The sequence below is a fragment of the Phocoena sinus genome, chromosome 7, assembly GCF_008692025.1.
Source record: "Phocoena sinus isolate mPhoSin1 chromosome 7, mPhoSin1.pri, whole genome shotgun sequence".
NCBI lineage: Eukaryota > Metazoa > Chordata > Mammalia > Artiodactyla > Phocoenidae > Phocoena > Phocoena sinus.
Window position 1 is genome coordinate 90,378,609 of NC_045769.1, and position 13,006 is coordinate 90,391,614.

The window sequence follows — 13,006 nt, forward strand, 5'->3', positions numbered from 1 at the left end:
CAGGAAGGAGCTGTTTTCTCTTCTTCAGTGGTGAGATGAAGGTGTTTTCTCTATGAAGTCCTTGGCTACCTGCCAAAATAGCACCATAATAGTTATTTTCTGACTTATGCCTATTCTATATCCTTGAGGTCCAACGCTGTATTCTACATCCTTGAGTTAACTCTGTATTAATTTACTCTGTTCAATATTTCAGGACTGGTTGATGGAATAAATAGGCATTTTACTTTAGTTTTCAGACTACGTAATTATCTGCCAGGACCAGTGACTCAAAGTACTTATTTTACCTGTTCAACTGATTCAGGAACTTTAGTGTTCATGCACGCACACACACACACACACACACACACACACACACACGTATCACATGATGCCTGTTATAATGTTAATTTCTTAGTATGCCTGCCAAAGTGATATATATATATTCTTTCTTAAATTAAATATGCTAAGAGTACTAACTCAGAGAAAAACAGATAATATGAAGGAATATCTATCATAAAATAGACATTAATGTCTTTATGTTATCTCAACTAAAATATTCTCATGATTTAAAAATTTAATATTTTCATTATTTTAAAAAATATATGTATATAGTCCTTTTCAGATTTTCTTCCCTTATACATTATTACAAAATATTGAGTATAGTTCCCTGTGTTATACAGTAGGTCTTTGTGGTTATCTATTTTATATATAATGGTGTGTCATTTATGTTTTAATTGGCCATTTGCTAATGACAAATATAATTTTTATAGGGAGTTGAATACCTTTTTTAAAATTAATTAGTTTATTTATATTTGTTTTTGGCTGTGTTGGGTTTTTATTGCTGCATGCGGGCTTTCTCTAGTTGTAGCGAGCAGGGGCTACTCTTCGTTGCGGTGCACGGGCTTCTCATTGGGGTGGCTTCTCTTGTTGCGGAGCATGGGCCCTAGGCACGCAGGCTTCAGTAGTTGCAGTAAACAGGTTCAGTAGCTGTGGCTCGCAGGCTCTAGATCACAGGCTCAGTAGTTGTGGCACATGGGCTTACTTGCTCCATGGCATGTGGGATCTTCCCAGACTAGGGATCGATCAAACCCATGTCTCCTGCATTGGCAGGCGGATTCTTAACCACTGCGCCACCAGGGAAGTCCCCTAAATATCTTTTTAAGAGATAAATATTTTAAAATGTAGCACCAGATTACGATTAAGTGTACTGTCAGGTTGTCATCTATTACAAAAAAATAAAACAAAAGAGATTATACCTGGACAGTGAGATGTATTATGTACTCTAGTAACCTTGGAACTGTGTCAGCCATAGAAGAGAAGCATCTGCTTCATCTCAATGGTAATACCAAGTGGTTTCTTCCTGATTTGGCAGGAAAAAGTAGCCATGAAGAAGATCTGTCAAAGTCAGTGGAAGGGGAAGATACAAAATGAGGGTGGATTAATAATTTTGATTTGCTTGGATTTTTTCAGAGCCATGCCATTTCTCATTCTATTTGTGGATGATGAAAGAGTGGAATGCTGCTTATAATACAAATAGAGTTGGCTTCATTTCTGAAATGATATGAAAGTGCTAAAAATACAGTGGAATAGATGATTTATTAATTAATAATTGAAATACTTTTGACCATTATCAACCTCCCACCTACTCACCTCAAATAGGAATACCATATGATTCATATAAGCAAAGCTTAATGGATTTTATTATGATTGTGTTTTATAATGTTTTCTTCCATTATCTCTGGCCTAGGTTTCCATACTAATCACCCACATTAATTTCTTATAAGTAGTTTTGTTGACTGTGTGAGAGGTTATTCATGGTAAATTACTAGTGATACAATTCACCCAGAGTCAGACAAGTTGAATCTAATGAATCATTTGTTTGGTTCCAGCTTGATGTACATTGAGAATAAGCAATAGCTGCTATAAATCCATCTCTAAATAATGGTGCTGAAGAATGTAGGCTTACGGAAGCACATGGACCTGTGTTAAAAATCTTGCTTCAATACTATTAGTTCTGTGACCATAGGTTTCAGTTTTCTTCTTAGGAAAGAGGAACAATAAAACTAACTTCACAGAGTAGATTTACACATAAAGTGATGTATGCAAACCAATTACACAATTCCTAGCAGAAAGACAGGGTCCAATAAATGGCAGATATTAATTTTATTATTAGTGGATTTTCCTCTGTTGCATGTAGAAAAAGAACAAAAGGACAAATTTTTAATAACATTCAAGAAATGTAGTTCAAAAAGTTTTAATATTGTTTTGCTCTCCCACTAAATCTTACTGACCACCAAAGTAAACATTTACCCATCTCAAACCTGAAAACAGCTCTTTTCATCTACCTGTTTTCAGAAAAGCTTAATAATTCTTTTGAGATTCCTTAAGAGAAAAGCAATAGAAAGACTCTGCCTGTTATAATGTTAATTTCTCAGGATGACTGTCAAAGTTTTATATATATATATTCTTTCTTAAATTAAATATGCTAAGAGTACTAACTCTGAGAGAAACAGACAATATGAAGGAAAAACTATAATAATTTTGTTATACTTAAAGATGTGCTCAAAGCACCTCTATGAAAAATAAACCAGTCACTTATGTTATCCTAGTGATTGGAAACACAATTTTTAAAAATGTCATGAAGAACCTAGGGTAAGACAGGAAATAAAGACACAGACCTACTAGAGAATAGACTTGAGGATATGGGGAGGGGGAAGGGTAAGCTGTGACAAAGCGAGAGAGAGGCATGGACATATACACACTACCAAACATAAGGTAGATAGCTAGTGGGAAGCAGCCGCATAGCACAGGGAGATCAGCTCCGTGCTTTGTAACCGCCTGGAGGGGTGGGATAGGGAGGGTGGGAGGGAGGGAGATGCAAGAGGGAAGAGATATGGGGACATATGTATATGTATAACTGGTTCACTTTGTTATAAAGCAGAAACTAACACACCATTGTAAAGCAATTATACTCCAATAAAGATGTAAAAAAAAAAAAAAGAAAGAATTACTTTTGTTTTTCATATTGTCACTTTTATGTATTAGACTATGTGTACTACCATTTATCTTTTTCTGTCAACATTAAAGCATGCCTTAGCTCACAATTAATTTTATTTTCTTTTGTTTTTGTATCACATTAGTCGAATAGAATAAAAAAAATTCATTGCATTAACTTATTAAAACATTCTCTACCATGGTTTGATAGTTGCAAGTGTAGAGTTGTATTTTAGCTTTTTGATACTTTGTTGTAGTTTTTGATGTGTTTGTTTTTCCTTGATGTCTCTAGATATAGTATCAAGATAAAACTCATTATGATTGTACTTAAATGGTATCTCTGACATATGATTTTCAAAAGCATCGCTAAATTCTTGTACACTGGATACTTTTTGAAAATTAATTACTAAAATATGAAAATAAAAGAGAGCCACCATTTTCCTAAATAAAAGGCAATTAATTAAGGTTTTTTTGGATAAGAATATTCAGTCTTTAATGCATGTTTTTGTATAAATTCTCCATGAGCAGTTCACAGCTCAGTTTTACAGTGTGTAATCAGCTGTCATTGTAGGCATTATGTAGCATTATATAGGCATCATAATTATTATATTTTTGCTTTTTCTGTTCAGAAGCCAAGTCTTTTGTAGATAAAAGTATAAATTTTTTCTTTTCTTTCCCCTATCAGATGTGGGTTCTGTTGAAGGACTTGCCTATCACAGAGCCTGGGATACACTGTACTGGACCAGCTCCACTACCTCATCTATCACCAGGCACACAGTGGACCAGACTCGGCCTGGAGCATTTGATAGGGAAGCTGTCATTGCCATGTCAGAGGATGACCATCCTCATGTGCTAGCCCTAGATGAATGCCAAAAGTAAGAAATTTGTATTTCTTCATTATAATTATAAGTCAAAGACTATCAAAGTTATATTAATTTTAAAGAGAATTAGCATTAAAAATACAGATTTCCTTTGAAGTTCTCTTTTCACAATTCATAAAACTGTTTTTTATAAGACTGTTTTTTATTACAAATGTGGATAATTGAAATCTGAACTCTTTAAATGCCAGGCATCACCTCCATGAGAGATTCAGTAAAAGCAAAATTAAAGGATGAAAGGGAAAGTAGAGACAATACTGTGATTGAATAGACATTGTTCATATATGTAAAAGACATTAATGCATCACTGATTGAAATCATAAATTTGAAACAAAAATAACACTATTGACAAGTATTGAAACCTAAAAGGTGTTTCTGTAATTCAATTAAGTAATTTTAACAATTGGGGATCTGTCCAATTGAAATACAGAGGAAATAAATAACAGCAATAGATCTTTGTGTGCAGCTATAATTTCAACATTAGATACTTGACAATAGTCTACATGGTCCACATCGGTTTGATGATATATTGTGCAGGTATTTATAATAATACTTATGAAGAATTCATGGCAAGAAAAAATGTTCAGGCTATAGTATAAAATGTATAAAAAATAAAACAAATTAGAAAAAAGTTATGTTTCGGGGGATGCTATAAAGAACACAATTATATGAAAACCGAAGAATGAAGCTCAGGTTAAGTAGAAAACAAATATGTCTATGGAGTTTCACTCTTATGCAATATGGTAGGAATATTTGTTAACTACTAGAAAGTGCTTTTACTCTTAAACGAAACAAGGACACAGAAATTAGACCAATCTGGTTTCACTGAGCAGAAATAGAAGAACTTATTTTAGATATGTTGAAGAAAAATGGAAGAATAAAAAACAATGACTGATAAACACTAACCCTGATCACTTGAGAGAAGAAAAGAGCACATGAATTACTCAGTGTGAGAATAACTCAATCTGGATACTCTTATAGAACTAGAGATGAGAATTGACTTACTTTACTTAATTAAACATATTGAACTTATAAATTAAGACTCTAAAGTTTGAGAGATGCAGGTGAAGAGAAGGTTGACTCCTCACACAGATTTGGTTACTTAGTTCAGGTGGACACAGGTCTCTAGATGCCTGGGCAGAGCTAGTTCTGCTCACACCACTGCCCTATCACTAGGGCTTGTTGTTGAGTCAGCTACACTGATCCACCAGGAGAGTATTAGGACAATAATAAATATCCTAAAGTTGATCAAAGGAATTTATAAGACAATTTTCAGGTAAACATGAGGGAGATCACCGATGATATTATACATGATTAATTTTAATTGATAAGTGCTTTATCCTATAATTATCAGTTACATAGGCTAAAATTACACTTTCACCTTATATATGGTGAACTGTAAATTAGATTTAAACACACTAAAGTATTTTAATTGGAAAATTATATGTAATTAAAGTATAAAAATATTTTTATCCTTAAACATATTAATGACACCTTCAAATCACTTTCATATGTTGATTAACAGAAATTTTAAAATCAAATCAATTTCTAGATGAAAGACTACTTGAGTTCAAAACTTGGCTCTGTAACTATAACTAATATTCAAGCTCTCTGGCCTCTGTTTTCTTATATGTGAAAGGGCGAAACTAAAGAAGTACTAATACCTTGGAAATTCTGTAATTCTAAAGCCCACAATCTAGAAAAATATTGCAAATAAATTGTGTATTTAATACCTCATATTATTTGGATAACTTTTTTTTTTTTTGCGGTACGCGGGCCTCTCACTGTTGTGGCCTCTCCCGTTGCGGAGCGCAGGCTCCGGACCCGCAGGCTCAGCGGCCATGGCTCACGGGCCCAGCCGCTCCGTGGCATGTGGGATCTTCCCGGACTGGGGCACGAACCCGTGTCCCCTGCATCGGCAGGCGGACTCTCAACCGCTGCGCCACCAGGGAAGCCCTGAATAACTTTTTAAACTAAACTTTTCATTTTAAAAGTTACAAGATGTGGTTAAAACTACTGCATGATTTAAGAAAGTGGAATGCCATTTATTTTTTTTTTGGCAAATTTACTAATTCATAGGACAAACTGTTTTGACACTTTCTCACTGAGAACACTTTTATGTTCCATAGAATAGATTAAAATGCTATGAAGTATTTTAATAAAGAGCATAGATGACCCAGCTTTCCCTAATTGGTGGGGTTATTTTTTTAAATTAGCAAGTAGAAAGGTTTTTTTGTGTGTGTGTGAAGTTGAGTATTGTCTAGTAATAAGTTTTTGCATAATACTTAAAAAACATATATTGAATAATTATGTTGGCTATAATCCTACATTGTCTTTACATAGGAATGATATATGCAATCTTGTTGTAAATATGAAATATTTCTCTGTGTTTATTAAACATATTTTTTCAAAATATATAGCAGCCTGCCTGTCAGCCTCCCTCATTCCCTTCTTCCTTTCTTTCTTTCCTCTCTCCCTTCCTCCCTTTTTCCTTCCTTCTCCCCTTCCTCCCTCCCTCCCTCTCTCCATTCTTTTCTTCTTTTCTTCAGTTCAAAAACTGATCTTCAAGTAAACTCTTAGGGTTACTCCTAAATATAAAGGGGGAGAAAGAAGAGCTGTTTCAGTAAAAGCAGGCCTTGGAGACTGGAACCCTATAGCCTCTCCGCTCTTCCAGTGACCTTTAAAGGCTTCCATAGACTCCTAGGCCTTCTTCAAAGAATAGTTTGACAAACACTGATTTAAAATATTCTAGAAAATCTGTAAGTAACAGATACTATGTTTAAGGATTTGAGAGTGACCCCTGGAATTCTAGAAACAGCACTGTAATTTATAGAAAAATCACACTGATAAACAGAGGAGGGAAAAAAGACATTAAATAAATATAGGAGTTTAGTAATTGCTCTAAAATATAAACAGAGAAGAATGCAGAATTTAAAAAGCAAACCTAGAGGGAGAGAGAGATTCTGATTTTCACCAACTGAAGGAGAGAAATATTGTTAGGTTAAGAACGATGTCCAAAATGATAACAACGCAGGATCTGCTGAAGCATTATAATAATAAGTTAGAGTATATTTGCAGTTCATAGCAAATTTAAAATAACTATTTTTGTCCCTGATTAAAATAAATCTTTACTATGCATCAAACTGATTCAGTTTAATTAAGTTACTATTTGAAAGATAATTGTTTTTCAGAAATATTTTCCAGGTCATTTAAGAAACTGAGAAAAATATATATGCAACTATAATATACATATTTCCCCTTATTACTAAAACTTCCTCAAGGGTCATAGAATATGAGATAAATAATTTTGCTTCTTTTTAAATAATTTGACATTGCCATGTTTCTACTAATGTTGTTACTGTTAATGAAAATTTTAATCTATTATCACAATTTTCATTTTAATTAGTTTAATGTTTTGGACCAACTGGAATGAGCAGCATCCAAGTATCATGAGATCTACTCTGATTGGGAAAAATGCTCAAGTGGTGGTCAGTACAGACATACTCACTCCAAATGGACTCACCATTGACCACCGTGCAGAGAAGCTGTATTTCTCAGATGGCAGCCTAGGAAAAATTGAAAGGTGTGAATATGATGGATCCCAGAGACATGTAAGTTAACTGAGAATTTCTTGATTATAGATTTGAAAAATGATACATTTGGAAAATACATGCTTTATAGTGCCTAAAATATGCATATTAAGGGATTTCAAAATAGCTAATTGTTCGAACCAATACAACTGAATAATCTGTTCAGTGAAAAACAAAACAGCAGATAAAATTTTGAAAACTTTCTTAAGTGCCTTTGCTACCATGGAGACAGTCCAACTCTTATGGAGAAACAGTAACTGATTTTCTCCTAGTTATGAATTGAATTGGTATTGTTAGAGTGATTTGCGTAAACTTCATTGTTATTTATAATTTTTTAAAATGTGAAATGAAATTGGTTAGCTGCCCTAGGATAAAAGAACATTGGAAAGTAATGAAATGATCCTCTGTCTGTGTTTGGGTCCTCAAAGCAACCTCAGAAGCTTTGAAGAGAGAAGAGTGGAATTCCTTTCACAGGCTCATTCTCTGTCTCTTTTCTCTGAATTCCAAATAAAATGTTAATGGGAGTGTCTTTATGCTGCCCCTGGAGAACATTTACAGGAGATATTTAGGGCCTGTAGAATGGTGAACGTCCAGTTCCTCACCATATCTTATGAGGATGGTAGCCCTTGGCAACTGGGAAAACTCAGGGTTCAGAAGGGTAAGGTCTGGTTTGTTACACCACTGGAGGAATCTACCCCAGCCCCTCTTCACCAGTGCATGCTTGAATGACAAAATGATCCTGAGGCTCTTAGCTCTTCCACTGAGCTTCTGGAAGGACCATCTTCATGAGCCATATTTTCTCTATCACAACTACAGTGCCTTATGGTATTAAACCAACATAGAGAATACGTATGAATAGCTGTGGCAGTATTTCAATAAAACTTTATTTACAGAAGCAGGCAACCAAACAGCAGGCCATATTTGCTAACACCTGATTTATACCATTAAGCACACTGTTTAATTCAATTGAGTATATACCTGTACGTATATATCTACATATTATATCTAATATAGATATATATATCTATACTTACATACATATATAATATTAAATATGTATATATACACACATTATATTATATAGTGAAACATAGATATTTATCTTAGGGCAACTAACTAAATGTATATATATATGCATATTGCATATACATATATTGCCTATATGTATATATGTGTGTATATATAGATATGTGTATGTGTGTGTGTGCATGTATGTGTGTGTGAGTTTCTTGAAGATGGAACAAGTGCATTGATTTACATTCTAGTATAGACACCTCATCTAATTGTGGAGTGGATACTTCAAGTAGCAGTGATATAGTACAGTTGAGTGATTAAGGAAAATTGAAATAATCTGCTAAGATCTGATAAGTTCAGTTTGTGCTAAAGGTAATAACTCTGATCAAAGAATTCTTTGCCTAAATTCTTGGTCTGTCTTTTCAATTAAAGGCCATGTGACCTAAGGCAAATTACTTAGTCTTTATGAATTCTAGTTTTCCGACATGCAAATTTCAGGGTTATTATGAGGATATAGTGTGAAAATATATGTCTCAGAATACAGCAAAGAAATCCTAAATGAACTTAATGGGTAATGCTTTTGAGAAATAGGTAAATCATTATCCTGGATATGGTATTATTTTGTATTATGGCCTAATACAGAAAATGCTTCTGTAACTCCTCCTAACAACATTTTGTCCACTTTATTTTTTATATACATGTTTTTCTTTTCCCTCCTCAGTCTACTGTTATGTATGATACTTATAGCTACTCAAGGTGATCCAGTAATCAGATAGCTCTGATCTAAATAATTCAAAGGCTTTCTTTTGACATTAAAAAAATACGCACAGTTATGATTCCAGCTCTCCATTTCCCATCCTAGTCTAAACCAGGATAATTTCTGGCTGGTTGTAGTTAACAATGCTATATTGTACATTTGAAGTGGCTAAGAGAGTATATTTTTATAGTTTTTACCACCAAAAAAAATTGTAACTATGTGAAGTGATGGATATATTAACTAAACTTATTGTGGTAATCATTTTGTAGTATATACATATATCAAATCATTATGTTCTATACTTTAAACTTACATAATGTTATATGTAAATTATATGCCAGTAAAGCTGGACAGAAAGATTTCTGTCCTGTAGAGATGACAATGTTGAGTAGAGAACATTACTTTAAAGGATACGGGTGTATTCCCCCATACAACATTGATCCATTTTGTCTCAAAGTTAGAACTACATAATCCTTTTGCTCTTCTCCAGTAAATCGGCTTTACCATCAAAATTTCTGGTTGGGCCTAAAAATTGGGAAAATATTTCAATGTTTATTACGTTCTTACATGAATCTCACTAATTTGCTGGTTTTCCAGATTCTATTGCCAGTGTTGATCATGGGTACCTTGAATTTACCACCAACTTATATACTCTTTGTGATATCCATTGTTTCCTATATTTTAGTCATGATTTTACAACTAGAACTTGTTATCTGTCCCTGAATTCCATTTTTTAATTGACGTGAATTTCTGAATACTTATTACACTTTAAATTGCCTGTTTTCGTGAACAATCAGCTGTTTATATAATCTATTACTAATATAAGCATAGAATTTTGAGGCTGAGAGTATAACTGAGGAGCTAGGTCATCTCCTATTATCTTTAGAAAAGGTTAAATATGCAATCTGGCTTATGTTTCAAGATTTTAAAAAAGGATATTTCCTGAGGAAGAAAGAAATACTACTTATTCTGAAAAAAATATTCTGGGGATATGGCATAATATTATAGAAGTCTCAGAAACTCTAAAAACTCTTCTATTATCTGATAACTGTTGAAAAAGTGGACCAATTTGTCTAATACCCTATCCATTCACTCCCCAGTTTTATATTTTTAATTACATGTACAAAAGTGTGAACAATATCAATTATTAATTTGATTTGTGCCTATCCACTTGAGTTGAAGTCTTGGAAATCAAAGGATACCTTTTGGAACAGATTTCTTTTTAAATCCTCACAGAACCTAAAAGCTCCTTATCTGAAAAACTTGCATGTAACCAGTTCATTCATTCTAATCTTCATTTGATCTCTCTGTACCAGGCCCTTTTGTTTATGTGTGTGTGTGTTTCCTACTATGTCTGTTCCTCACTCCTATATGGTTCCCCTTGGGCAAAAATACTAATGTAATTGATATATATCCATCCAATTACATATATATATATATATACACACACACACATATATACATATAATACACATGCATGTATACATATATATTTAAAATAGATCAAGTAACCAACATAATGAATTTCATTTTTACATTTTTGGAATACACTGTACAAGGCACTGCAGAAATGTGTGATGGGGTATAATCATGGAGTTAAAAAGAATGACATTTAGGAAGTAAAAATATAGAAGGTTAAAATAGTCTATGAAAGACTTAAAATGCCAAGAAATATAAGAAGAGATGTAAAACATTGTTTAATTTATAAAGTCAAAAAGAACTGAGACAATGCAATATAAATGAGTGGCCAGAGAAATAATAATTTCAGAAAGAAACATTTCCTTTGCATAGATGTATATTTTCTAGCTTTGGATGACACAGATGATCATAGAGCATATAGAGAGATCAGATATCCCCAGGGGAGGTGACAGATTGGAAAGAAGCTAGACATTAAAATCTGAAATATTTGAGAGAGCACCTTCTTTAATGAAAAGAAAGCAAGCTATTTATTAAGTTAATTGATAAAGTTTGGAGAGATTCTTGTAAATCTAGGCATTTTGAGCCTACAAAGTCAGTACAGTGCTATTCCTCTCCCAAAGTGTGTTTGAAGAGCCTTTCTTCTCTTGAATTTCCATAGGAATTAAACTGTGGTCAAGCACTGTTTTTAAACTCTGGTTTAAACAGTCTGATAGGCTTAATTCCTGCATTACATCTTAAAGCCTTTAAATGCTCATGTACATTATAAATCTTTAGAATGGAACACAGTTATGTAGCTTTGTTCTTATCAGGAAATCTTTTTTTTTTTAACATGGTATGCCATGGGCTTAAGTGTTTGTAGGGACTTGAAAAATACTGATATACTATTTACCAGTCACTTAGTTTATTAGAGGAATATTATAGAACCCATTACTAATCAGTAGATTAGGGAAAGAGATCCTTTCAAACATCAGAAGAGAAATCAGAAAAAAAATGTGTTTTTTAAAATACATTTTACCTTTTCTATTATAGTTATGTGATAATATTTAGCTAAACAAATTCATTCATAGGTTTAATTTCTTTTGTCAAACTCAGAGTTAGATTTTATTTTTCTGTTTCATCTTACAGTGAGGTCATAATAAAATACAGGTACACACAGTTTAAATCTGACCTGTATTGATAAAAATATACAATAATTGGCTGGTTCTTTTTTAAATTTTAAATACACATTAACTTGTATGGTGGTCCTACCTATAATTTTATTGAGGAAAGCATTCTCTGTCTAACAAGATACAATTGAATGCTTTTGTGTGATCTAGTTATTAGGGAAAAAAACAGATAATAATTTCATTCTGTTTTATTTTTATTTCTGTTCTATATCTGTTGTTCCAGTAGATGAAACAATAACTAATGTTGACAGGGGCTAAGACAGCATGATTATAGCCTTTCTCCCTGGTGTTACCCTGTAAGTGTTAATCATTTCTTGGAAGGCATCTGCTACCTGAGTGACACAAACCCTTCCAGAAGAGATGTTGTTTATATTCCTAGAAATTGCAATTGCTGACGTTTCTTACTTTTGACATTCTTTTAGAAACTTTGTCCAGAGTTCTTTTTTTTTTTTTTTTTTTTTTTTGGTTTGGTTTGGTTTGGTTTTTTTCCAGAGTGTATTCCCAGGCAGAAAAAATAAGTCCTAAGACCTATCTTTAGAATGAGAAGGATACAGGATAATCTGTCTTCTAGATAAACACATTCTGATGACATGAACTCTTTTGACTGACAATAGGAAAAATAGTTTTTTTTTAATTAGTCAATTAAAAGTAAGATCAAACACAAGAATATTTGATGTCCTATTTTTTATGGCACCAAATATTTCCTTTCTCCTTATAGAATCAGTTATTTCATTCCATAAATGAATCAAGAAATAGATCTATCATCTCTCTCTCTCTCTCTCTATCTATTATATATCTATCTATCCATCCATCTATATCTTCTACCTAATCTGTAAATGTCTAGGCTATCTACTCTTTTTGATAATATAGTTTTATTTATGCTATGAAACCTAGAGAGCCTGAACTCTGAAACTTATAGAATAAGTTTTGATGCCCAGAAAAGTGAATTTTCTGACGACGTGTTAAGTTTGAATTAGTCAGTTCAAAACCATATTCTGTCACCAAAGAAAAGGCACTGTGGTCTCAACTTTATAAAACATGTAAAACATTTTAATATAACAATTTAAATGTTTGATTTAAAAATCAATGTCAGCATAAGTAGTCACTAAAAAGTTAAGTGAACTGGAAATTTTTCCACTATTAACTGGAAAAATCCAGTATTATTTCACAAATTAGGAAACTCAGGCCCCAAAAGGCTACATTAATTTC

General features: G+C 33.0%; 1 protein-coding gene across 1 annotated transcript in view; it reads left to right on the forward strand.

Moving 5' to 3' along the window:
* Positions 1-13,006, forward strand: part of LRP1B (LDL receptor related protein 1B) — a 1,461,391-nt gene that overhangs the window by 1,118,695 nt on the left and 329,690 nt on the right. The window contains 2 exon segments of the mRNA XM_032636635.1: positions 3,659-3,848; positions 7,258-7,462. Of these exon segments, the coding sequence (XP_032492526.1) occupies positions 3,659-3,848; positions 7,258-7,462 (395 nt within the window).